Here is a 27,519-nt window from a genome sequence, read left to right on the forward strand (position 1 = left end):
AGGATAAAAACAATCCAACAATTCCCTGTATCTTTTTAGCATCTACCATGACCTCTTCAGACAGTGAGGTGAAGAAGATATCTCAAGAGTTGAAATATATTTCACTCAAGAGACAACAACTTCTGGAAAGGAAAAAAGTCCAGTGCATATTTCAGGAGTTGAGGAATCGTTCTGAATTTGGACAAACAGGTGATTCAAGAAATGGAGACAGATATTTGCATTTACATGACATGAAATAAGCTACCCCGTCTTTTGCATATTATACAGTATATTTGCCTCTGCTGTCTCCTTCTACCAGAGGAGGCAGTCTCAAAACAGCATGAGATTGACAGCATTGATGACAAACTGAAACAACTAACAGAAAGGAAGGCAGAGCTCCAAAATAACCTTGACAGCATCCTCAATGCCAAAGAGAAGAATAACAATAAAGGCAAGTCCACATTTACCGTACCATAGCAAATCATTGCACCATCATACTTTGGTTTTGTAACCACCTTTATTCTTCTTTGTTAGAGGTCAGTTTCACCTCCAGTCAGACGACTGGTGTTCCTGGATTCAATATTTTCTATGTTGAGGCTCCACCTGCTATCCCTGGTGAGTCGGTAATGCACAAATGCTCATTTTAACTATTCAGTTTTTGTCTTCTAAGATATGCACCAAGTCACAGTGCTGTCACAGTCCTTTATCAATGTAGCATTTTTTAAGCTTCATCAGATCAAGTTCCTCATTCATTAACTGGACTGCAGGTCATATGCCATTTCACGTTTGCTGGACTTTTGTGCTTGCACAGCCAACAAAAGTACAATAATGCATTTATGCTGTTTTAGGGCAAGTTGGTGAACTGTTATCTGATACTTTGTACTCTATGAGATTTTGTTTTCATATTCTCTCTTTTATTTAAAACACATTGTGACTGAAATTGAAAACTGAAATTTGACCAAAATTTGACCAAGAGTCTTCCTGTTCTAAACAGCCCCTTCAGTGATTCTGGACGTGGAAAAGCTTCCACCTTGTCCATGCAGGACACAGTGTCCAGAGTGTCGGCAGTTCATCACAACAGAGACTTTACCTCTGTCAGCAGTGTCACCTGGCTGGTGTGTTTTATGACAGCTTTGATTGGGTATGAAACCTTTTCCTCCATCCTGGTGAAGTATTTGCATGAGAATATAATCACACCTTGTTGGGCCTGTTTGTATTTGTGCAGTTGATGTTACAGTCACTGGCATATGTTTCCATATTTAATGTTGTTCCTGTTCCTTCTTTTGCAGTTGCGTGGCTGGTTGTTGCCTCATTCCCTTCTGTCTCGATAGGTTCAAATCTACCACACACCGATGTCCTAAGTGCCGAGCGTTTATCACAACTATTAAAAAGCTCTGAGAGAAAAGAAGCTGGTGAGAACTTGAAGCTCAGACTGAAAGAGCGTCAGAATGGCTCCCTTGCAGAGTTTATCTGTTTGTGTTCACGATCATCCTAATCGACTTTGGTTTTAATGGAGCACATGTCAGAAGGAAAATATGGTGTTACCTAATATAGTCTATATCTTGTATATACTATGTAGATGTATATTATATTAGGATGTTTCTGTATATTTAAATTGATATTTCACTGAAATAGAAAATCTGATCTATATGACTCAAATATACTGTAGGTCTTGAAATCTGTAAAATGATTGAAATCATGTAAACATTCAGTTCTCTATTAAGGCTTACAAATGCAGTGAGCTGTTTGTTCAACTAAAATACACAATTAAAGCCTTTCCTTGTATATTTGTTAAATTATAACCACTAAATGGTTAATGGCATACTGTTTTCAAAACTACTGCTATATTTTTATCAATGGTAACATAAATACCATGTGTAAAACATGGCATTTGAAGTCAAGTCAAGTTAATTTATATAGCCCATCACAAATCACAAATATGCCTCAGGGAATTCACAATCTGTTCAGCATGGCACACCCTATCCTTAGACCCTCGATTTGGATGAGGTAAAACTTCCCAAAAATAACTTGGAAGAATTAACTAACTAAAAAAATGGAAGAAACAGCAGGGAGAGAGAGATGAGGACAATATGCACATGGGGCATAGTGAGAGGCAATAGGAAAAGCTGAATCTCCTGGAGGATGAAGATCCATATCCACAACATTTGAAATGAGGCACCGACAGCCAGGGGAGGGAGAGAGGTCCCAGGACAGCCCATGGTCCAAAACAGAGAAGCCTGAGTGAAAAGAGAGGACAAGGAGGAGAGGCTAGGGAGAAAAAGAGAGAGTGAGAAAGCGGCGTACAGCTTGGATATGCATGTGCTTGTGGGACAACAGACAAACAGGGTTAGAGAGATGCAATAGTTTTCAGAATGTTTAGCGTATCCTCTTCGGCAGGACAAATGAACTATAGCACTACTAAGCTTAATAGATTCATTGAGACTGAACCCGACTGGCCAGAAGGATAACTGCAACAGCTACACAAGGCCTGTAATAATTAAATAATAAGTTATAATATTAACTTATAATTCTCTCTCCCTGTTCTTCTGGGCCATGAGGAAGCCATCTGGTCTTGGGAAAGGATAAGACATTATTAAAATTGAAGATGCAGCAGTTGCTCGAAAAAGATAATTAATTAATAACTTGAACCAAAAGGAGGATTCCTTTCCCAGATGAACAGGGTGAGACAACAATGGTCAGTGTTTTGCAAGCGCGTGATTTGTGACACAAAGTATGGAAAATGACCTGGCTCTCAGGAAACTCCTTAAATTTGCAGGAGATTAAAGACACAGGTGTTCTAATCCAACAATGGTGGCTTGTCTTTTTGAGCTGAGAAGTCGGGGTCATGTTTTCATACAGTGTGTTACATATCGTTAGCCGGCTGCAGCCAGAAGATCTGGACTATATCCAACTGATAACAGCACCATGGATGAAGCAGAGAAAGTGGATAAAAAGTGAAGGTTCTGGGTTAGCCGGCATCAGATGCCGGGGGAAACTCTGCCTGTTTGCTAGGTTTTAGCGATAGGCTATTTTGTCTTGAAGTAATCTGATCCTTGTGCACAAGTTTATTGTATTTTGCAATATCATTCACTAAAGCTTGTTATTAACTTTAACTGGACGAACCTTGAGTCTTATTTTGAATCCTGAGTCTATTTACTCTGATCTACCAGTAAACGAACACTATTCAGTGACCACAGAATTGGAGTCAGATTAAGTCTGGCCTTTTTAGGGCCAGACCGGTCACATTTTAGAATCAAATCCTACATCAGCCACAGAAGATTTTTGAAGATGAAAAATGGCGGTAAGGTCAAAACGATTATTGTTTAATATGTGGGTTGAAAGTTTCTGAGACAACTCTTTCTAGTACTTTTGAAAAGAATGGTTATAGATTGATAATTATTCATAGACCCTGGATCAAGTTGTGGTTTATTTGAATAGAGGTTTGACCACAGCAGTCTTAAAGCTAGTGGGGACAATGCCAGTTGTAAGTGATAAATTAACAATATTCAACATTGTAGGTCCCAGAAATGGCCAGAGATCTTTAATAAGTTTAGTCGGTCAGGAGTTGAGGAGGCAGGTATTTGGTTGGCTAAACTCCAGTTTAGACAAAGTTTCAAAAGAGATGGTCTACAAACATTGCATGCAATGTCTCTTGGTGTTGAGTTATACTAGTAGCCTATAGTCAAGACAAAATATGTCTTATTCCAGCACATTCCTTTTAAAGGGTGAAATTTGGAGTGTCAAATGAGGCAATAATGTGCTGACAGGAAAACAATAAAAATGACCAGTCTTCTTTTTAAGTCCTTTTTTACAAAACTTTCCTCAACATTCAGATGAGTTTGTCAGCAATGCTCCAGATAACCTGCAGAGGCAGACAGTGAATCCCGAATAATTCAACAAAATAAAACAGACCTTTATGTTTAAACACACCCACCCCACTGTCCAGAAACTATCCTGCTGTGGTGCATCATGTTGTGTATAGTGGTTTCTTTGACACTGAAGTTTTTTCTTCTTTATATCATATTTTGCTAAAACAAATAACAAACATCAGACTACAGACTTTGCTTGCTCAGGCTGATTAGATTTGGATGTGGCCAGCAGATGTCACTACAGTACAAATAAACTGTAATGCATGAATGTTATTTCAGTATGAAATGAGCAGTGGTTCATACTTATGGATGTTGTTATTCGTTGTAGGATGTGTACGTATATGTCTGTTACAAAAACCAAGCTAAGTATAATTCAATAATATATAACCCTCTAAGAGTCACTGAATGATGTTCCAAGAACAATTTAAAAACATTTTGACGGAGCACAGCATTCTTACAAAAGCATGTGCAGTATGTTTTACACAGTGTACAGATGCACACTGGAGATGCCGGATTAAAGATTTGGCTGATCTGCACAGTGCTAGAAATATTGTCAGAACTGGTTGAGAACAATATTGAATATTTTGTAGTACAGTAAATACAGTTTAAAGTCAGGCTGGTTTTACACTATGATAACTCAGTGTTCTCTTATTATATTATCATATACACACTCTCAATTCAGTTAAATGTCTGATTTATGCTTCACAGTTTACATATACACAGGGCACGTTTAGCAGTTGTGTGTTTACAATCTGTTTTGATAGTGACAATCATTCCAAGACAGGGTGGTGTGAACTACATGACAGCCACCAGCTACATGCCGTGTTTGTCCATTAGTTCTTTAACCAGCATTGGGACATTTTCTTGCTTTTTGGGTTATTACCATGGTCAATATAACACTGTACATTCATTATGATCAGAGGACAAAGAGAAAGCAATAACATGAGAACAGATTGATGACAAATATGTGACATAACTGGATTGAAATTTAAAAAGCTACTTCCACTGTCAGCTCAATCTGCCAGTACCAGTCCTACTTTATGTAAGTCTCCCTGTACAATCAGAGGGTTTAAAGATGGAAAAAGGAAAAGCAATGCATGGACTTCTAAACTGATGCAGCACAATTAGATTATTACTGAGCCGATTTATATGGCCAGAAAGTAAAACAGGGCTGATCCAACCTCCAAAAGCCCTTATTTTCCCACAAAAGCCATCCCCTCTTGCATAAAAAAGTAAGTTTATCTGAAACTGTGTGATAGGTGTATGAATTCTCCTTGGTAGTCAGTCCCAGTTCAAGTGCAGTTCATGTGAGTCCAGGAAGTCAGAGGAGAAGACGCCCACTGGTGCTGACATGTCCAAAGGGTTGACCCCCTCTGCTGGCACAGACAGGGTAAGGTCCAGCCAATCCATATTGTCCACGTTGGTGCTGTTCAAACTCAAAGCAGAGGGCAACGTGTTTTCATTAAAGTCCACCTCCATGGTAACCACAGGTGAGTGTAGCTCCTCCATCAGCTTCAGTGTTTGTGGCTCGCTGTGAGCACCCAACCTGCCATCCAGGAGGGTTTCCAGCTGGGTGTCAGTGGTTAGGGTTGCCAAGCTGGCTGAGGGGCTAAGATGTGCTGCAGGCAGCTGGGCCACTTGAACCACGGGTGGAGGGCGGGATAAAACTGTGTTGATGGGAAGGGTGGTGACACTGGCTGTCACAGGAAGAGGCTTGTCCAGGCTAGGAGGATCCTGTCTGATGAAGGGTGAGATCTCTGAAAAACAAGTACAGAAAGATCAGTATGAGAATCCAATAATCACATGCAGCCTACTTTACGTCTTATTTGACCAGTGCCGCCATGAAGGAAAAGTTGCAGTATTTCTCACCACCACTCTCAATTAACACATCAAACAAGTCATCCATCTGCTGACTAGCTGCAGTGGGGCCCTGTAGAGAAATACAAATGCCAGTAAATGTTAAAGTGGCTATAGTATCAATTTAAGGGATATACTGTACTAAACCGTGTATTTACAGTATTTGTCACCTGAACAGCTGTTAGCATGCTGCGTGTCTGTTTAACTGCATCCTCGTAGCGGGGTGGGTCTTTACACTTTGACACATGATTTGTGAATTTTGGCAAGTTCAAAGTTGGCTGGCTGGTACAGGGAGACTGTTGATAGGTAAAGACAACAGTCCCTTACTCCAAATGAAAAACAGAATATATCTGATACAAACAATCAGTCAAATGCAGTTGACACTGTCCAAATTAGTAAATAAACCAGGGCTAAGCACTTTTTAAAACAGTAGTTATTACGTGCTTTAGAGAAAAACAAAGCAAAAACAAAGATAAAGTAAGAGACACTAAAGGATCATCCTCTACCTTAATTGAAGGATCTTTAGGAACACTTTGGCTAGAGGAGGCTCTCACAGGACATCCACTCACTGGGCATGTGTGGAGTAAGCTTTGTGCTGTACTACCCATCCTCCAAGTCTGCAGAGAAATTTTAACAGGTCAGCATGGAGGCATACATGAATAACTGCATTTATGCCATCACAGAACAACAACAGCAACAGACACTTTACCAACAGTAATCAAGGTCTTTTGAGGGACAACAACTGGGAATTGTGGGCAACCTAAATGAAGATTGTTCTGCACTCCCTGCTTTTTAACAATGTTACTTTAGTTGAATTTTATGGGGCCCTCTATCAGCACTATGCAGCGTAGCTCATAAGTGTTCTCCTCAGTTAGTATTGAGTTGTGGTTTCTGTTGCTAATTCTGGCTGGTAGAGGGACGACAGAGGGCAGTCAGGGCACTACTGTCAGCCTTCACTCAGCGCCTGCTCCAGTAACCCAAGTTTCCACAAGCCTTCTTTTGATGTGAATAGGGAAGTATTTCAGCACCCAGCTGAGGCCTGTTATTACTGTGGCAACAAGAAAGATACATTACCCATGATGGAGCGTCAACAATGTAAAAAAACTTGTCATGTGCGATTAGCCAGTGCCATCGAAAACACTGCACCAGATGTATGATTAGCAACCTAACCCAAATTTACTGCATAGAAAACAGAATGTATGATTTCAGGTGCACACACATATAGATGATAGCATACAAATCAAATTTTAAAGAAATCCAAAACTACTAGTAAATCACAACTGATAGTGATGACTAATAAAGAGACGGACCGAGGCAGCCTGTGCAAGCATAAGTGTGTGTGTTTTTTTTTTACCTTTGTCAGTGGCTGAGTCTGAGTGCTGCATTGCTGTTGTACTGCTGCTGAGGCCTCTATTTTCTGTGGCACCTGTCCAGGGGTCTGGATGAGGCCTGGGGCTGCGCTGCTAACAGTAGTGTGTAATTTAATGCTGTTGGCAGGGAGCTGGATAGTGACTGCTGAGGCAGGACGGGATGCAGGCAGTAGGATCTGAGCTCCAGCCGGGATTGTCTGCAAGGTTTCAGGCTGCTTAATAGTCTGGTGGCTGATGATGAACTTATTTTGAGGAGCTAAGTGGCTCTGATCTGCCACATCCTCTTGTTTGACCAACACTGGCACACCAGGAGAACCACAAGACGCTGAACAGTTTGATAAGGTCCTGTTTTCCTCTTTGACCTGGATGGGAGCAAGAGGGCTGAGCTGTGGCGGGGAATCTGCTTGCTGACTCCTCTTCTCCACCTCCAGCTGCAGCTTCAGCTCCTCCACCAGCCTCTGCTCCTGCTTCAGCTTCCTCTTCAACTCCTCAATCTGACGCTCCTTCTCGTGGAGACGTTTGTCCTTCTCAGAGTCCTTCTCATAGGACCTCGTCTCTGTGGGACACTTCTCCTGTGGAGCTCTCTGTGGGGAGTTCACACAGGAAGCAGTGTGAGTTGGAGAAAGAGCATTTGAAAGCTTGGTCGGGCTGTCTGCCATACTACTGTCCTCTATGCCCAGACGGGACACCTTGGAGGATATAGGGGACACAGGCGGGGATAACTTTTTGTTTTCAGACTGTGAGGCTGCTGTGATGGCTGTTGTCTCAATGGCAGTAGCAGTCTGGATGCTAGAGTTCTCCTGGTACAACTTTAGCCTCTCTATCAGATCTGTCTTAGTCCCAGAAACAGGCAAGGATCTGAGTTTTAGTTCCATTTTTAGCTCAGCAACCTGTAAAGATAACAGATTAGTATAAAATACCTTTAGCTTACATTTAGCTTGTTCTCCCCTGCAGCATGCATGAGGTGCATATAGTCAGACTGTGTGCAGGCAGCAACGTGTCACCTTCATCTCATCCAGATTAGCTGGTAAATGATCCGGCTTGCGGTTCGTCTGAGTGTGGCGGGGCTGCACAGGGGTAGACGCAGTGTTTCCACTTAGAACAGTGGAACAGCTGGTTTGTACCTCAGTTGTTGGTCTGTTGTAATAAGGCAGGAAGCAAAAAGGGAGTACAGATTTGAGAGGGAACCTAAAATATTATCTATTTTTCACCATCAACAGCTTCTGTTTAGGAAGCCGTGGGCAGGAAATGTAAAGTATTTGAGACAAACAGCAGCTGTGGTTAAAGTGTTATTACTCTCTGTAAAACCAGGTTTAAACTTTTGATTCGGTTCACTCAATATTCATATAACTTAACTTTAAAAGGAAGCAACATTTTTACTTTAGAGTTGTTTCAGTAGATTAAGTAATCCACTCAATACAAAGTTATCAGCCTAAATCCTTTTTTTGTGGTAAATTGAGACATACTTGAGTGTGGCAGGCAGGACGGCCTGGTAGTTGTACTGCTGCTGTTGCTGGTTTAAGATCTGAAGCTGCAGGAACTGCTGCTGCTGCTGCAGGAGATGGGCGTAAGCGGAGTCCATTAGCACTTCATTGTGCTCCTGCTTCTGGTCCGGGGGGATGTACTGATGGTACTTTAACCTTTTCACCCGTGGTTTGGGTTCTTTGCTTTTTTTGCTGCGGCTTTTATCGCCTGGTAGCTTGGGCAGGCTTTGCTGCAGAACACAACACAACACAGAATAGGGGCATGTAAAAGTTGAGAGGACCATCTGGAAGATATTTGATTCCTGTGACTGATCTCAGTCCAGTTTATCAGGGAATACAGTTAGCATTGCCAGTGCCAACACTGCAAGACTTGGAACTGATACTGGACTTTTAAAGCTTGAAGCATTAAGGTAGAACATTGTTCTGACACCCGAGGAGAACTGCAGGATGAGGAAACGGGTAGTGGAAAATGTGACCTTTATTGTTTTACCACCTGCAGTTACAGGATACACATGAAAACGGCTTGGCATAAGAGCAGCATGTTCTAGCTATGAAACCAGAAACTCAAGCTGGGATAAGCAAGCACACGCCCTTCCAATTTGTCAAACTTATTCTCCTATTGTATACCAAGAAAGGAAGAGTTCATCGTATGCTCAGAGGATAACTGGATTATGATAAAGTTTTTGCTTCACTCCCATCCTTTAAGTTTTGGCCTACATTTTACATAACCTGAATGAGGAAGGCCAGCCTGTCATTTGACTATAATTAAAGACAAACTGCGGCTGGCACAGATTTTAGCCAAAGGATTTGGGAAATTACTTTAAACCTTCTTGTTCTTTGAACTACGTTTAACTTGGCTGAATGCTGACTTTTAGTTTAACCTAAAACTGATATGACTTCAGTATGACAAAACACAGACTCTGTGTCTTCTGACATCACATCTCTCGTCACATTTCCAAAGGAAACAAAACCAAAACAAAATGAGAGAGCTCAGTCGCAGAGGTCAATTTCATGTCAACTGGTTGTAAACGTTAGAAGACTGTAAGTAAATAAACTGCTTAAATTAACTCATCATTTATAGAAAAATCAATACTCCTACTAGAACACTTTCACATGACTTTGGTCAAACTTGGAGCTATTAAAAAACAACTGAAGCTCACCTTCACAAGAAGTGGCCCCGGTGTGATACTGGGGACACCGGTGGTGATTGGCTTAGTTGTAGATGCTTGTTGGTTGCTTTGTTGCTCACTGGTGGATACAAGGCTGACTACATCTGATGTGGACTGTGAGTTTGGTGGTGGGGAGTGCTAAGAAAAGCAGAGACAGAAAGACACCACATAATCTGTTCAGTAAAAACAGTGAAGCTACGCCTGTTAATCAACATCCCGCAAGAAAAAGAAAAGCACCTCAACTGGAATTATATAACCAAAAACAGGTTGATAACATTAAAAGTTTCTACAAATGATAAATACATTATACTCTGATAGTACACTGTGTGTGCATATAGTAAATAAAATAATGAAATAATTATAAATTAAACAAATTTTAAAACTCTGCTAGATTAGATTACTTGTCAAGAAGGCTAGTTTTGTGTTGACATTGAAAGTTCATGTTTTATAAATTGTAATAGGTCAAGGTATTGGTGTACCTGTATGGGAGAAGTGGCCTCAGTCCCTCCATACTCCCTTGGAGAGGCAGAGGTGGAGGGGGGAGATTTTTGGCTGGCAGGCTGTTGTGGTGATAAGGCATCACCGCTGTCCTCATCAAAGTTGTAAATGTCTGGTGGCTTAGAGCAGTTTGCCTCACCACCTGTGGGGCCAACATCTAACATAAGCAAGTACAGCTTATTATTTTACTTTACACCAACCCGACCGTCGGCAGAAAAGGCAGTCGGACTTATCAGTCGGCTCCCCAAGGTCAAAAAAATGCCTCGGAACACACCGAAGCGCGACGGTGACTTGTTCTGCGCGTGCGCGAGACGTAATACGTCTCCATAACAGCAGGCGGCGAAAATACGATGGCTGGTAATAAGAAGATACTCGCGTTGTCAGCTCTCAGGCTTCTTCTTGTGGTAGAAGCACTGATTCGCTAGTCAAGGGCTAGCACTCCACCAATCAGATTGGTCCTTGAGTCCGACTGCCCACTGGCCGATTCAACAAGTCAAATTGGCCAAAATGGATGCCGACGGCTTCTCCGACTGACGACGGCACATAACACACCGAACAGATTAGAGTCACCGACCTGGGCAGACTGTACGACGGCCGACTATCGGGTTGGTGTGTCAGAGCCTTTAGATGTACAGTGAATGCTATCAGTGCATATAGTACAGTATATACATACTATATACTGTTTATGATTACAAAAGGAAATCTTGAGTTATCAGTGACTACAGAGTAAAGAAGCCATCACTTGAATGTACACATGCCAATACAGTAGAGACAGAGTCTACCGCCATACTCTGTGAGGCTTTACTTTACAATTACAGCTAACATGCTAATGCTTAGCATGTATAATGTTTACCAAGTTCCTCCATCTTAGTTTTAGCGTGCTAACATTTGCTAATTAGCACTAAACACAAAGAACAGCTGAGGCTAATGGGAATGTCACTGGTTTTGCAGGTCTTTGATCATAAACCAAAGTGTTGGACACATTTATATTATGACTTGATGGTAGTGCTAGATGAAAAGTCAGGGAGTTGACATATTAATTACAATTCATCTTGAGAGTGAGCTCATTGGTACCAAATTTCACGGCAATCCATCCAATAGTTGTTGAGATATTTCACTAATATATAAAAATGCCAACTTCATGGTGGTGCTAGAGGAAAAGTCAGGGTATCACCAAAGTCAGCAGGCTTCATCCACCAGCCTCCATGAATGTGTGTACATTTCATAGTAATCCATTACACAGTTGTTGAGATATTTCAGTGTGGCCTCTCAAACACAGGTGTAATAACATCAATAATGGCTAAAACATGTGCCTGATGTGCTGCAATGCTGGCTTGACTTAACTCTCTGGCTGTCACTGTAAGTGGTGAACTGTAGGTGATGTACCAAAGAGGCCTAAAACATTTTTTTTTTAATATTGTGGATATAATGGCATTTATAAAATATCTACCATCTATGTCTTCTTCGACGCCAGAGTCAACAGGCAGTATGTTCTTCTCCACTAGCTCCATGGGTCCAGGCCGCTGGGCAATCTTCTCATTGAGATCATCAGCCAGTCTGGCCCTCTTCAGCTTCATCTGTGTGGCCTGCAGGGAGGGTTCAGCCTGTGTCTCTGATAAATACACAGTGTATCACTAGCTGTGATACGGCCAGCATCAGTCAGCCTCTTAACTGCTTTGTCAGGGTGACTCACTGCAGGCTCAGCCAGACCTCACAAACTTCTGGCAACCTCAAAGACATTTATTTGGTTCTAACTTTGTAAAACAAATTTAAACAGGCAATCAGTGTGATTGGATGAATAAGCACCTTATTCATCTCTGTTATCTAGACACCATTACACAGTAAGAACACACAGGAGGAAGATTACCTTGTAGGATGTGCATACGGACCAGCTCAGAGCGCTCAGGTCTGCTGCAGAGTTTGTGCTTTAAAAAGCTCCCAGTCTGTTAAAAACATTAAATAAAGTAAATATATTTTGGGATGCATAATCTAGATTTAGATACATAAAATCATGAGCTGCAGTGTAATGCCATTAGGCTTACCCTGGCTCTCTCCAGGCTGCGAATCTGCTCATGAAAGGCAGCAGGTGTTTTCAGAGCTGTGAAAAGGTGAATCAACAAAATCCATAACTTTTTGGTCAATATACCATATTGCTACACAGAAGCATTCGGTTCTCCTTCCATTTTAAAATAAGAGACTATTTATTTAAGGTCTCCTTCTTGCTATTCCCTCATGTCATTTTATTTTGGTTATTTTTGCAATTATGACAGAGTTTAATTAGCAAACCACCTATTGATAAGAGTGATCTCCAAAACAACAGAAAGCTGTAACAACATATGTGGAATAATGTGAACTACACAATATTTCTACTGTAAAAACTCTTTGTGATGGACTTAGGACTAATGGAAGCAGGTTATCAAAGTTAATTCCTAAAAAAATACTATTAAGGATACAGCCCTGTAGAGAATGAACAATGCTAAGTGTACACCTACTATAATGTACTTAATCATGATGTCATTTTGACATAAATGTTTGTAATTCACTTAGTGAAATTGAGGGACAGTATCAATTGGCCTGAAGTACAAGAGGAAAATACACAAATTAATATAAACTGCACATAAGTAATCAGTCATCAGCATTTCTACCATGCTGTAAGTAGTTACCCTGAATATGACATCAGCCACTTAGCACACTGACTCGAGTACAGTGTAATTCATCTTTCATATAATTATTTCCATGTTTTTGTCTATCTTGTTTTGCACAAGTGTCATATTTTATAAGCAGGAGCTCATGGGAGTCAAACAGGAAGTACCGGCTTTACTGACTCAAGCAGAGGGATTGTTGCAGAGTTACTCTTTGATCTCGCAGAATAAACTTGTCCTGCTTAAAGCAGGGTGTGTCTCACACTGAGTAGTCACCTCTGCTATGACCAGCGCTGTTTGGCTTAAGACACACTGGCAGGGGGGCGTTCTCAGGAGTGTGTCAGAGGAGCGAAGCAAAACATTCCTGCTCGTCACCTAAACCTCACTGCATACCGACCATAAGCCTATAAGTGTGGGAGCAGCAGAGTGCTTTAGTGGAGAATGGCCTGGGAGGTTTGTGTGCAAGCCACGCTTGGCCAGGCCACTGACCTCCACTGAAGGCTCAGTCGTTGACTCATGTGGCTGCGTGGAGCCAGAGAGGAGCTGAAAGCCTGACTGCAGGAGGCTTCTCAATAGAGATCAGGACAAAGAGAAGACGTTTTGTCTTTTTTTCTTTCTACCTTTCCAGCTATCAGCATGACTCTGTCACATATTCCTCTGCTCCACTTTTGTCACATCAAAGGATGAACGGTATAAAGTAGGAGCTAGTTCTTTCTGTTATGGCACTGGTGTCCTTCCTTATCTGCAATAAATCTTTGAGTCATTTTCATCATTGGCTATGTTTACATGAGTACAATTACGCGACTACATACATACACACATACATAACATAAAACTTCCCCTAATAAAGCTGTTTAATATGTGCAAAAGATTGCAAGTGTAATCTTTATAACCTTTGACAGACCAGTATGAGCACCAATATCATCACCTTAAATGCAACTAATGCAGAAATACTGTACATGTTGCTGTGAATACACTTAAAAGAGCATAATCACAAATAACAATGTTATTTACATGGGTCACATTGTTTTATTGACATAAAATATGCCCTCCAAAAGACATGAAGAAGTTTGGTTAATGAAGATCCTGTGGTTAGTTAGATGTAGAAAAAATTGAATTTCATCTCTGATCCTATGTTTGTAAGAGCAACAAAATAATGTCAGTAATGACAAAAAAGTAGAGGATAGTTTTCAGAAAGAAAGGCACTCTGGGTTACTTTCTTCTTGACTGTCATAATTTTCATAGATGCTACTCAATTAACCTAAATTTCTTTTTCAAAGCACAAGGTGTGAGTTTTCTTAGTGTGTGATATAAATACTCACGCGGCATGATGCCTTGCTCCACAAGCTGCTCCCGAGTTCTCCTCTGCTGCAGACAGAGCTGGAGGACTGTGAGAGTGCAGAGACACAGAGGTCAGAGTTAAACTTTTACCATTCAGAGCCAAGTCCGCTGAGTCAACTAACAACCATCTCTGGCTTTAACTGTGAAACCTTCAAGACTTCAAATAAAACAAAGCACTTCTTATTTCTCAATTAATACGCAAGCCGAAAGGCCCAACCGTAAACCCTGTTCACCACCACAGACATCCTATTCACTTCCTGTATGGTTTTAACTAGGGTTGTTAAGATTACCACAAGTTTTATAACAGCTTCTTTCGAACAGTGCAATGCGATTGGCCAAGAGCCTTCCCATTGAGTGTCAATATCTATGTGGCATGCAAAGACACAGAGAAGTCAAACAAAGTAACTACAGCACAGAATAAAACCAGGTAAAAGAGGGATTAATGTTTGGGCTGCAGTCACGATAATGCGCAAAACTGGTCATGACATAAGCAAAAGCCAAGTGAGTTTTGTCTATTTAATAAATTGTTTTTAAAATGTAATCTTGCTTTGGGTGGATAAGTAGTGATCAGTTATGTTATTGTAGCACATCAAAGACATGATTATCATCCAGCAGAAATTGTTGACTCTTACATAGAGGCCCCACATATACTTGGACGATCCTCAGTGTTATTTTCCCATTAATATAAACTGTAGTAAGATCCCAGTTTAAACATTTATAAACAATGAGCGTGGCCATATTATTTCAGTTGAATAACACCACTCTGTGCAGAAAATGTTGTTTGAAGAGTAAGGGAATGGGTGATGGTGACGAATGAAGCGGCGGTGTGAGGTACATGAGTCCCTTATCATAACCACTGTAGTGAAGTGAAGCTGGCTTTGCTAGAGCTACTCAGTGGCTCAGGGGAAACGGCTACTCCCACACACACACACACACACACACACACACACACACACACACACACACACACACACACACACACACACACACACACACACACAAACACACACACACACACACACACACACACACACACACACACACACAGACCTGCTCAATTCTCCTGGGAAAGGCGCTGGGTCTGAACAAGCCTCTGTGACTCACTCTAGCAAAAATAAACTGGGCAGCTGTGAGAACAAGGCCTGGGAACCATGAAATTTAGGGGTAGTTAAAGGGGTGGGGTCTCCAGTTGTATGCAGAGCCGAGGGGACGTTCACGGGCTTTCACTGGTGGGCAAAGGAACACAGAGTGACAAGTGCTGAGGCAAAGGGTGGGAGGCCGAGTCTACTCTCACAGCAGCCCATCAACTCTGGGGCAGAGAACACAGTGTGCCTGCCCCGCCTGCTGTGTTTCCTATTACAAACCCAGGCCAGGGGGGTTATGGTCAGCCTGAGACAGTTTGTCTCAATATTAATATCCACTGTGACTTGGAATAAATGCCACAGGCAAGACAATTTATGAGTGCATAATGCTGCATATCAATAACATCAAAAGCTGCCTTCCAGCGCCACAAGAGAATAAAGAGTTTAATTTGAGCATCAGTATTGGGGTACACCTCATGCCCGGGGTCCTCCTCACTCTGTGTCATCTTGTGTTCAACCTGAACCCTGGCTAACCTCTCCATGATGCAAACTGGCTCTACTCCTGCTCACCAGCAGAGCGTACACAACAGAGGTTGTGGAGAAACACAGAGAGAAGGCTCTGCTGAAATCCCTGTCTACTGATGTAATCTCTAATCTCAGACCCATGTTGTTCTCAGCAAATCCTCCCTGGAGGTCTCCTATTAGACCTTTTATTTTATTTGACTTTTCTTTTTTTTTTTTTTTAGAAACCGTACAAATAAAAAAAATCAGTTTGGTGTGGCTTCAGATACTCTTTGCCCAGACAAAGCCAAAGTTAGTGTAGAAACAAACTGACACTGGGTTATGTTGACTTTACTGTTATAAATACCAAAGACTTTAAACAGAATCCCATTTTAGCAAAGATTGAGGCATCTATAACAAGAGATAGACTAAACTATGAATATACAGATTACATGGGTTTATCAAAAAAGGCATTTGTGTAGACTTTGTCTTGTATTGTAAGAAACTATTTTTTTTTGTATTGTATAATCAGCTTGTGATTATTTAAAATGTCTATAAACATACCAGCTGACATGTTTTTAAATGAAACAATCAGTACAGAAAATACTTCACACATCTACAATGTGCGTCAGAGGGGGAGAAACAGGTCAAAAGTTGCAACGCAAACTCCGGCACACTGTCTAACTTGCAAAAAATTTATAAAGTTTAATAGTAAGCAATGTTTCGGTACTAGACCATCTTCAGGCAGAAGATGAAGCTAAATTAAACTATAACATTACTCATTTTATCCTAAATTAGTTCAACAAAGCAGAAATGTATCAGCAAGGCTTAAGCAGTGAGAATTAGGTGATTGTTGTGTAATGACGGTATAGAAGGTAAAATGCAGCTGTTGAACACTGGATTTTCTAAGTTGAAAATGAATGTCTACATGAAATGCTGATATGGCTAGTCAATGACTTTCTGAATTTGTATCCCGGTGGGGTGGTATTTTCCCAAAGCAAAAGGGCCTAAAATAAAGCCAGACTCAAAGTGATGAGAAAACATGAGTTTCCTTCCCCACGAGTGGGCGTGTCCACAGAGGCTGTGTTGGTAAACTGGTCTGGGTTTGGGTTAAAGAGTTATATTTAGTCAGGTCATGAATACTAATTTATTGACATGGAATATAAATAAAATGTTAAATCTGCAAACTTGTGCGTGATGGCCCTTACAGAAAGGAATTTACATTTTGCTTACGCTTTGCTACTTCCTGCATGCTATACATATCCAGTATTATGCACTTTTGCCATGAGAATGTTGTAATGCATTCTCTTCTATCTCAAAATGCACCCAAGACACCTCATGGACCTGGGTATTTTTCATCAAATGTGACTTCACAGATGTTACAATAAGATAGTGTAGAACCTCAACACCAGTAACATAAAAAAAACATGTTACTCAAAGCCTGGTCTAATCTAAATACATTTGCTGATGATGAATGCAAACAAGAAAAAATTAAAAATGTGCAAATAATGATCAGAATCTCGCTCAGCAGCACATATGGTTATTGCCCTTCATCTAAATGAAGCTCAGGGTGTGTACTTACATTACAGGTGTGAATTCATGCTTATGAACAGGAAACCAGGAGACTCTTGTTTTTCTACAGCAACTTTGATTTATGATCCATCTGAACACAATAGGCTCTGCTGTAAGAATGATAGGCTACTTGGCATGAGTCATTGTGATGACTGTTGCCCTGTCATTTCCTGTTGGGGCTGCATCTACGTCACTACAACCCCCCTGCCAGTTCAGCCAGCATCAGTAAAAAATTAACACAAGTAAAAAACTCAACTTATTTTATGTAGACATACCAATAAAACAATGAAAAGCATGCAGGTTAGACAATGAAAAGAAAAAGCACCTGATTTGAATTTACCCCTGCAGATGGAAGGGGTCTCCACACCAAGGCAGGCCATAGAGGAGAGCGGTTGGCTTGGCGGCCAGGTCTGGAGTCCCATGGAGTGATGAGGCCTGTAGAGAACGAGGGAGTCAGGGAGAGAATAGACTTAGTTCTGAGCGAACAACAGCTGGCTCTCAGAGCTGCAAACAGTCCCTCCTCTCTGGCTCTGTGCTGGCCTCAGCGAAGAAAGTGTGTGTGTATGTAAGAGAGAGAGTCTGTGTGTGTGCTCAGTCAATGTCAGGAGGAGGGAACACAGCGCTGCTCATGTTAACCCTCGCTAGGTCATTTTGCTCTACTCACAGGGGGCTCATCATACTATGGCACAAAACACTGGGGAACTTTTGATATTCTCATTTGAATCACCATCAGGGGACCAACTCTTTTACTAGTAACCAATACATGGTTGATCAAAACAAGCTCTTGGGAATTTCAAATGGGCACATCTCCATGAGAAACAGCATGGGTGTTTTTTTTCTCCAGAAATGTTTGTAGCACTAGATAACAATGACAAGAACAGACACGCTGGGTCCTCAGGGACAGGGAAGCTTATCTTTAAACATTCTTTAATCATTAGTGAGTTTTGTTTGTACATGACTATTGTTTTCATTGTTGTTTTCCATTGCAACACCATTGATTTATAGCAGCAAATTTCAATTTCATCTTAGCTATTGTATTAAGCAACTCCAGCTTGTATGTAACTATTTATTCATGATGAGAAAACATCAAACTAAACAGAAGAGGTGTGTAAAAATCCAAGAGGAGCAAATGCAGTGGCTCATACTAAAACATACTTAGTTGTGGCTTACAATGGTGGTTAGATGCCATCCATGACTACAAAACGCACCAACAGGAAATGAGATAAAAAGGGAATTAAACTAATTGTGGTGAGTTTCGTGTGTCTCAGTGTATCCAGGAAGGCTGGTTAGAAAATATGTCAACGCTAAAGAGCCGGCGTCTGATCCCACAGAGGATCTGATCTCAAGGTGAAGCTGCAGAGACACAGGATGCTGTGGAGGACATGGAGTTGATCAAGTAAAAGGGTACTGGTACAGTCCGGCACAATATGTTATGACAGCTCAACGCTAGGACTGAATAATGATGAACAAGACCATTAAAAATATTGGAGCATAGCTGGAGCATTTGGTATGTGGAAAAACATCTTTCCACATGTCACACCGTCCGTAAATACTCAGAATTCTTTTGAATTTCCATCTCGCAAGTATGTTGGCCACAGAAACAAAACAACAGATTTAATGAATGCCTCTTACACCTGTTTTGTCCCACAATCAAAACCTCGCTCCTGCATCAAAGTCAGCTGTAGGCTCTCAAATTCCAATCCAAATCCCGAACAATGCTGTTTCTCATTTTCAGTAACAATTTAAAAGTCTAATGTCTTGTCTTAACCCACAATGAGTATTCATTCAATATGTTTTCCATTCACACAAAAACATATTTGAAAATATAAACCCTCTCTAGACTGTATTCAGATCAATTAAGATCTTTTTAGCACTATAACAATGTCACTGCATTGACTATTAATAGCCATTTTAGCTTAATGCTTATCACACTCATTAAACATCTGCTTCCCACTGGCCAGCTGTTTTTCATTACTGATTACTCATTTAGAATAGAGTGAAAACATATGAGTAACAGTTGCAGTCACTGAGCAGTGTTTGATTCATGATGCAGGTTTGTGTTGAAGAAAGATACAATTGTACAACTTCACATCAAATCACATCGACCATTTGTAGGCTGGCTCAGGTTTGCCTTAGTTAGCTCTTAGTTATGCTGCTATTGTTTTAGACTGCCGGTGAACTTCCTATAACACACTGAGCTCTTCTCTCTTTTCATCTGTGTGCATTCATGTCTCATTAGTGCTTGTTACTAACTTAGTTCCAGGGAGCCTATTCCCCGGACACAGAGTCCTTATGTTTTCTTGCCTCACAGATTTCCTTGGATTGGGGTGGCACCGTAAATCGGGTTGCAGCTGCTGCCGTGGTCCTCTCGATGCCCTGCTACGCGCAGCTACTACTATTACTGTCATAGCTCTATTATCCTTATTGTTACTATAACTGCCACTGATCATCATACCAACTGCTATAATTATTATCAATCATATTTCTGTACATCTGTATCAGTGTCTCTGTGTCCCGACTGGCAGCAGCAGATGGTGGCCCACCAAGAGCCTGGCTCTGCCTGAGGTTTCAGCCTGTTAAAAGGAAGTTCCTCACCCCTGTTGCACCAAGTGATTGCTCTTGGGAGGAATTGTTGGGTCTTTGTAAATTATAGTATAGTCTAGACCTACTCTATCTCTAAAGTGTTCTGAGATAACTTCTATTATGATTTGACACTTTAAATAAAATGAAATGTTCCAACAAGTATGAGAAGATCAAGAGTGCTTTCACACCTGTAGCTCTGTTCATTTTGGCCGGACCAAGGAAAAAAATCATCCATTGACTTAACCAAGAGCCGTAAACACAGTGCCATATGGACAGAAAGACAACTCATCCATTGGACAGTTTTGATGACTGTCGTCCTGCATCATCAGTGCTACACTGATGATGACTGACAGCAAGTCATGTTGTAAAGGGCTGCCCCTATTTTGTGTATTTACTGTATCTTCTCTGGTGGTTACAAAGTGCTCCTGAAAAAATAACTTATTATGATCCTTATTAGTCGAGACTGCAACTCAAAAACATTTTATAAATAATGCTGACCAGGTAGAAATAGGAAGCAAAAGAGGCTTCTTTTACTATGATATTTAGGTACAGTACTGTGTGGTCTCTACTGTTCACTCACTTTTTAATGAGGAACTGTCAGTCAGTAGGTCACAATCACCAAATGCTTGAAGATTTCAACCCTATTTTTCTTCAAGAGCACTAGCATTTATTTGTTTAGTGCATCTCAAGATTTACCCACTGAGCACACTTCTGAGTATTTTGGGCCACTATAAGATCTGTAGTTTAGATACACCTGATGGATTGTGGGTAACTTTAGCTTCCGTTGTTGGTGTTAGCCATGCTGCTGTAAAGACATGCTGTTGGACTAATAAACAGTTAATATTCCGTCGTAGTCCGGGTTATCATTGTTATATCTAGTAACGTGAAACAGTGAAGAATATAACACACACCACTATCTTTTTGGACAGGATTAAATAGTAGTTTAGCGTTTTTAAATCATGCTAAAATCACATATCTGCTATCATAAAATTATGTGGTTGGTCCACTTTGCTTTCACACCCCAAATGAACCGCACAACTGAGTCCCTCCTTATTAGGCAGTCTTGGTTGTTTACTCCACAACAGAGTTTGATTGTAGGGCTTGGGTTTGGTTTTATTCCAAACCACGTCATAAAGTAACCTACACATAACACACAACACTTTTAAACCAGCCTAAAACAAACAGAACAAAAGCAAACAAAAAAAACACACACAAGAGTTCCTAAACTGAACCTGAATAGGGATGTGGAAAAAAACACGGTAAAACTTACATTATAGCCCACAAATTACAGTGTAGTATTTGTACATATGTGCTAAAGTTCCTATAAAATACTGACAATACAAGGGAAGGATAATAAAAAGTGTTTAAGAGAGACAGAGAAAAGGGGTATTGGGTAATTACTATCACAATTTTAAAGACATGTTGCTGCTATAATCACAAAACTAGTTCCTCAGAATATCAGTACTGTTTTACCACATTTTCTGTGTCACTTACAGTGAAATATACACCCACCTAAAGGATTATTAGGAACACCTGTTAAATTTCACCTTAATTAAATTATCTAATCAACCAATCACATGGCAGCTGCTTCAATGCATTTAGGGGTGCGGTCCAGGTCTAGACAATCTCCTGAACTCCAAACTGAATGTCAGAATGGGAAAGAAAGGTGATCTAAGCAACTTTGAGCGTGGCATGGTTGTTGGTGCCAGACAGGCTGGTTTGAGTATTTCACAATCTGCTCAGTTGCTGGGATTTTCACGCACAACCATTTCAAGGGTTTACAAAGAATGGTCTGAAAAAGGAAAAACATCCAGTATGCTGCAGTCCTGGGGGGCGAAAATGCCTTGTTGATGCTAGAGGTCAGAGGAGAATGGGCCGACTGATTCCAGCTGATAGAAGATCAACTTTGACTCAAATAACCACTTGTTACAACCGAGGTATACAGCAAAGCATTTGTGAAGCCACAACACGCACAACCTTGAGGTGGATGGGCTACACCAGCAGAAGACCCCACCGGGTACCACTCATCTCCACTAAAAATAGCAAAATGAGGCTACAATTTGCACAAGCTCACCAAAATTGGACAGTTGAAGACTGGAAAAATGTTGCCTGATCTGATGGGTCTCGATTTCTGTTGAGACATTCAGATGGTAGAGTCAGAATTTGGCATAAACAGAATGAGAACATGGATCTATCATGCCTTGTTACCATTGTGCAGGCTGGTGGTGGTGGTGTAATGGTGTGGGGGATGTTTTCTTGGCACACTTTAGGCCCCTTAGTACCAATTGGGCATCGTTTAAATGCCACAGCCTACCTGAGCATTGTTTCTGACCATGTCCATCCCTTTATGACCACCATGTACCCATCCTCTGATGGCTACTTCCAGCACAATAATGCACCATGTCACAAAGCTTGAATCATTTCAAATTGGTTTCTTGAACATGACAATGAGTTCACTGTACTAAAATGGCCCCCACAGTCACCAGATCTCGACCCAATAGAACATCGTTGGGATGTGGTGGAACGGGAGCTTTGTGCCCTGGATGTGCATCCCACAAATCTCCATCAACTGCAAGATGCTATCCTATCAATATGGGCCAACATTTCTAAAGAATGCTTCCAACACCTTGTTGAATCAATGCCACGAAGAATTAAGGCAGTAGTGAAGGTGAAAGGGGGTCAAATACGGTATTGGTAGGATGTTCCTAATAATCCTTTAGGTGAGTGCATTTCTATATCCCTCCTACACACAAAATTGATCCCCCAAATTTCAACTCTTGTCACCTTCCTGTGTACCTACATATTTGTACCAGCAGACAACAAGAGCTAAAAGGGAACTGTGAATTTACAGGATGAACACAGCTGAAACAAATCAAGTCACTCTAAGCAGTTAATACATTGATTTAAAAGTCTCAGTTGTGTAAAGTGTACGTGCCATGAAGAGCATTGACACATGCTCTACCAGAAATGCGTAAGCCACATTATTAATAATTAATCCTAATTCATTATATGTCATTTTTAAGAGTGATCATTTATGGCTAGCTCAGTGAGAACCAGGATACTTGGAGATGGAAAAAAGTACTTTAAATAAATATTTGTTACTTTAAATCAAAGGTAAAATATTTCAATGACCGATAATGCAATTTTGTTTTTGCTGTAGACGCATAATAAATCCATGTTCCCAAGAAATAATCTTTGATTTCAGTAATAACTGTGTGTGATTATGTGTTGGCTTCCAAAAGCAATTTGATCTAATTCCTAACATCATTCCACAAACAAATCACTCAAAAGAGTTTGTTTTCCCAGAGTGGCCTTGCTCTTAAATGGTCAACAGTATGTGCTATCAAACTGATGTTTTGGTCACTGATTCGGCCCTGTTTATGTCTGCTCACTGATTCGGCACTCCTTGAGGCAGCAGAGGCCGTAGGGAGCGAGACCCTTTTGGATGTCAATGGAACACAACTCCTGATCATCCAGAAGCTGTGATTCTGCACGGGGAGCAAAAATCAATATTACTTGCATGATGGGGAGTTTATTTAAAATAAATACGTACATGGATATGAATTGCCCATATAAAGTAGCGCATGGAAAAACAAAGTGATCAAGTTCCTATATATACTCTACTGTACTGCATACTTATAGTTTGTTTTGTGTTCATGTGAAAAACTTAGGCGTAGTGACAGTGGGATGAGTAATTTCTGTGACACAGAGCCAAACATTGCACAATTTCATTCTAGGCCTCCCCCTCTAGATGAGAATCGCTGTAATTTGGAGCCGCACATTCCCCAAGGGTAGAAAACGTCATTCTCATCTCTCCCATTACCACAATGGAAGATTGTCAATGATGATTCAGCTGTGTTACATGGTTCTTAACAATAACTCCTTCAAATGATGAGAAGTTAAACTAACGTTTGGTAGTAATTAATTAATATAGTAGAATGAATGACCTAGCATTAGGGAACAAAAACCTAAACATGATAACAGCTGTAATGTTGGTGTACACTGCAGTGTTGGTATTGTACTGTAGGGACATGTGTACCATGAGCCTTGAATCTCAAATAGGAGTAATGCCAGCCTTCAATGCTGTGCTGTCAATGTGAACTCCATACTCTCGTTCCCAACATCAAGGCTGTTATACCAGGGCATGAAAGGAATATTGATTACTGTATGATTGCCAGGTGTGTTTCCATTTATTTCACTGACGGTAAAGAATAACTGCAGCCATTTTATTCACTGTTCTACATCATTTCATCTTAGATACATCATTTCATCTTATAGCCGGGACACACCAGCCAGACGGCCAACCGTCGACAGAAAAGCCAGTCGAGATGATCAGTCGGGTCCCTGAGGTCCAAAAAACTGCCTCGGGACACACTGAGGCGACACAGACTTGAGAAACGTAATACGTCTCCATAGCAGCAGGCGGCGCTACTCTGTATTGTTGCCCAAGAAATGAAAACCGGCAGCTAATTGGACGAACGCGTCACATGGGTTTGTTTTCTCCGGAAATTCAAAGCCAGACTGTCGAAGAACGGCGGCTCATTCAGAATACGATCTCATATTGTACTAAAATAGTTGAAAAATGTTTCTGAAAACATTTTAAGCGAGAAATAGGCCATGCAGTTGCTGAATCTGTCTTCATTTCAGCTCAACAAAGGTCAGTTTAAAAGATTTTTGTCAGATTTTGAGAGACTGTAGTCACGCTCATTCCGCTCCCCATTTCCGGGTGAGTCCCGACTGCCCTGCCGCCGACTGAACATGTCAGGTCGGCCCAAAATGAACGCTGACAGCCCTGCAGACTGACGACGGCACGGGACACACCGAACAGATTCAAGTCACCGACCTCGCCAGACTGTCCAACGGCCGATTTTCGGCCCTGTGTGTCCCGGCTTTTAGATACAGTGTTAAGTAAAGTAGCACTCAAAGTCATGACAGCACCATGCCAAAGGCCACACTAGAGCTACAACAAATATCTGAGATTAAATAAGGTTTGTACAAATTAGTTTGGTTGCAGATTGTTCAAGTGGATGACAAAAATTACTATTTATTCTACTTTACATTTTACCAACACTTCTGCCCTGAAGGCATTTCTAACAAAACAGTTGTTTTTTTCCGCATAAACAGATAATACTAGTGATTCATTTAGATTTAAGTTGCTCTTTATATTCATAAAGTTTAAGCTGATGCAATTTTAGAGCATATGTAGTTCACTCATTCCTGTAAGACGAAGAGATTTCTTGTGATTTTGATTTGTATGTATAATTTGTCTGGCCCATGATTGACTAAAAGAACTAAGTGGAGTTAAACTATCAGGAACTGAATGTTACTGACTTTAGGAAGGTTGAGTCAACAGGATACTCTTTGACATTATTTTGAATTGATAGCTTTTATAAGCTGTTGTATTGTGTTGTTAAAATGCTTCAATTTCCGGACTTTGTACTTCTCACCTGTGATTTTACTGACAGCTTGATGCAACCCTTAAAAAACTGAATGTAAAACACATTCACTCCATCAAAACGTTTTATCTTGTCCCCTTTTTTATGACAAAAAGTGTTTCCTTTGTTTTGCAGTCTATTTAATGCTATAATGGCTCTTTCACACACTATTTTAGAGCAATATGGACAATGCAATACTCTTTTGTAACTTCACATCCTGTCTTTTTCATCCATCCATGACAGCTCACTGAAATAGAAGTGATTCTTATATGATGTTTCCTTTGCAAAGCGAAGGATAAAAAGCACAGCAAATACACAAACAAAAGCCCATTATGTTTCCTGCAGTTATTTAGCTATTTATCCCAGTGATGTCAGCTAAATTGTGCTGGTATACCATCCTACTGTCCTGTCCTGCTGAGAAAGTGCACTCTAACCCCATCACTGTGATAACGACAATCTCATTAGACTCTTGACCCTCGGTGCCAAAGTTTTCTTCAGAGCCAAAATCCACACTTTCTTTTTCCCAGATCAAGTTTATTTGAACATCAAAGCACTCATTAATATCAAGTCCCATGTAGGGACTTCATTTTCAGCTTATTTTTGCTCACAGTACAGTACAGTGTAATAAACACTGACTTTTAAAGGGGTGATAGAATGGTTATATTGGGTATTTCACACTGTTCCTTAAGGTCTCCTAATAGGGTATGTAACATTGGTTGGGCTGAAAATGACTCTTTTGCTGTTTTTTTGGCCCTAATGCTACACTGTTAAATGGGACTGGACTGAAACGAGAGCTTTTTTGCCTTATATGGTCTTCTGATGAATATTTCGATGAGCTGCACGCTGACTGGTTGGACTTAACAATGCACACACACACAGACAGACAGACAGACACAAACACACACACACACACTTTTTTCCTCAGTGGCAGCTTTCTTCACACTGTCCGTTAGCGTTGCAAATAGGGATGCACGATGATATCGGCACGACATCGGTATCGGCCGATAAAAGCTTAAAATGGTCATCATCGGCATCGGCAGATATGAATATTTCTGCCGATGAGCCATGCCGATAGGGTGTCTTGTTTATTATGCCCACATGAGCGCCAGCAACTTAAACTTTCAACATGTCGGCTGTGTGGAGGTATTTCGAATGTAAAACAGATAACAAACTTGCTATATGCAGTACTTGTAAAGCACAAGTGATGCGAAGAGGCGTGTTCCACACTACAAATATGATTACGCATCTCAAGAGCCGTCATCCTGAGCAGCACCGAGAAAAGTAAGAAGAAAAAACGCCGGCAAAAACTCATCAGCAGCCTCTACTTCAGTCCTTTGACAAAGCTAGAAAATACAGCAGCGACATCCCAAAGGTAAAAGTTGAATTTTGAATGTATTCCTCTTGATAACCAGCCGTTGAGCGTGGTGGAGCTGTGGTATGCTATGCCTAGCCGGCGCTACTTTTCTGATGTGCCATTATCTGAACTTCAGAGTGTTGTCGCCAGTCACATTGAAAAGCTCCTCGCGGCGCTAGTCACATTAGCTTTACCACGGACAGCGGACGTTTGGACATCAAGCGTGAGTCCTGTTAGCATGTTGAGCCTCACTGCCCAGTGGATAGACGAAGACTTCACCCTTAAAAAAGCTGTCCGACCTACACTCACAGGAATGCTCCGGTTCTCACACAGCATCTGCAATTCCATCTGCATTTGATAATACGTTTGTGAAATGGAAAATAGAAAGAGAACGAGTGCATGTCGTGCTATGTGTTGACAGTGAACGGCTGTTTAGCGTTGCCTCTGATGTAAGGCATTTGGCAGACCTGTTCAAGTAGGAGATGAGTTAAATTTTTCTTTTGAAAATTTATTTTTATTTACTTTACTCCTAAGGACTGAAGTTTGAAGTCTGAACTTAAAAATAAAATGTGGCACTGGCATATAATTTATTCTCCTCCAAGTTAAATAATTTAACTATTTTTCAGGGGTGAATGTCTGTCTACATTTGTAAAATGATACATTTATGGTAGAATCAAATGTTGTTGGTCTTGTGTATTGCCTTATCTACAACACATGACTGTAATAAGTTAAAGGTAGTACAGGAGAGATACTTGGATTTATCTTCAGTAGAATTAAAGTGAA

The 27,519-nt window shown here is 40.8% G+C and overlaps 1 protein-coding gene across 4 annotated transcripts in view; it reads right to left on the reverse strand.

Moving 5' to 3' along the window:
• Positions 1 to 3,756: 3,756 nt before the first annotated feature.
• The window catches only part of mrtfbb (myocardin related transcription factor Bb), a 44,833-nt gene continuing 21,070 nt past the window's right edge, over positions 3,757 to 27,519 (reverse strand). Inside the window, exons 2-15 of one of the 4 annotated variants that reach the window (XM_039824966.1) lie at positions 17,690 to 17,799; positions 14,191 to 14,256; positions 12,269 to 12,324; positions 12,094 to 12,169; positions 11,677 to 11,838; positions 10,208 to 10,383; positions 9,720 to 9,866; positions 8,542 to 8,789; positions 8,080 to 8,212; positions 7,060 to 7,965; positions 6,212 to 6,322; positions 5,876 to 6,001; positions 5,718 to 5,778; positions 3,757 to 5,605 (exon numbers count right to left, since the gene is read on the reverse strand). In XM_039824966.1, the coding sequence (XP_039680900.1) occupies positions 5,130 to 5,605; positions 5,718 to 5,778; positions 5,876 to 6,001; positions 6,212 to 6,322; positions 7,060 to 7,965; positions 8,080 to 8,212; positions 8,542 to 8,789; positions 9,720 to 9,866; positions 10,208 to 10,383; positions 11,677 to 11,838; positions 12,094 to 12,169; positions 12,269 to 12,324; positions 14,191 to 14,256; positions 17,690 to 17,786 (2,841 nt within the window). In that variant the 5' untranslated portion in view covers positions 17,787 to 17,799 and the 3' untranslated portion in view covers positions 3,757 to 5,129. Of the gene's footprint in view, positions 5,606 to 5,717; positions 5,779 to 5,875; positions 6,002 to 6,211; positions 6,323 to 7,059; positions 7,966 to 8,079; positions 8,213 to 8,541; positions 8,790 to 9,719; positions 9,867 to 10,207; positions 10,384 to 11,676; positions 11,839 to 12,093; positions 12,170 to 12,268; positions 12,325 to 14,190; positions 14,257 to 17,689; positions 17,917 to 27,519 lie in introns of those variants that run through there. The other 3 variants (XM_039824967.1, XM_039824965.1, XM_039824964.1) reach the window with 3 other exon arrangements.

Source organism: Perca fluviatilis, chromosome 15 (genome assembly GCF_010015445.1).
Source record: "Perca fluviatilis chromosome 15, GENO_Pfluv_1.0, whole genome shotgun sequence".
Lineage (NCBI taxonomy): Eukaryota > Metazoa > Chordata > Actinopteri > Perciformes > Percidae > Perca > Perca fluviatilis.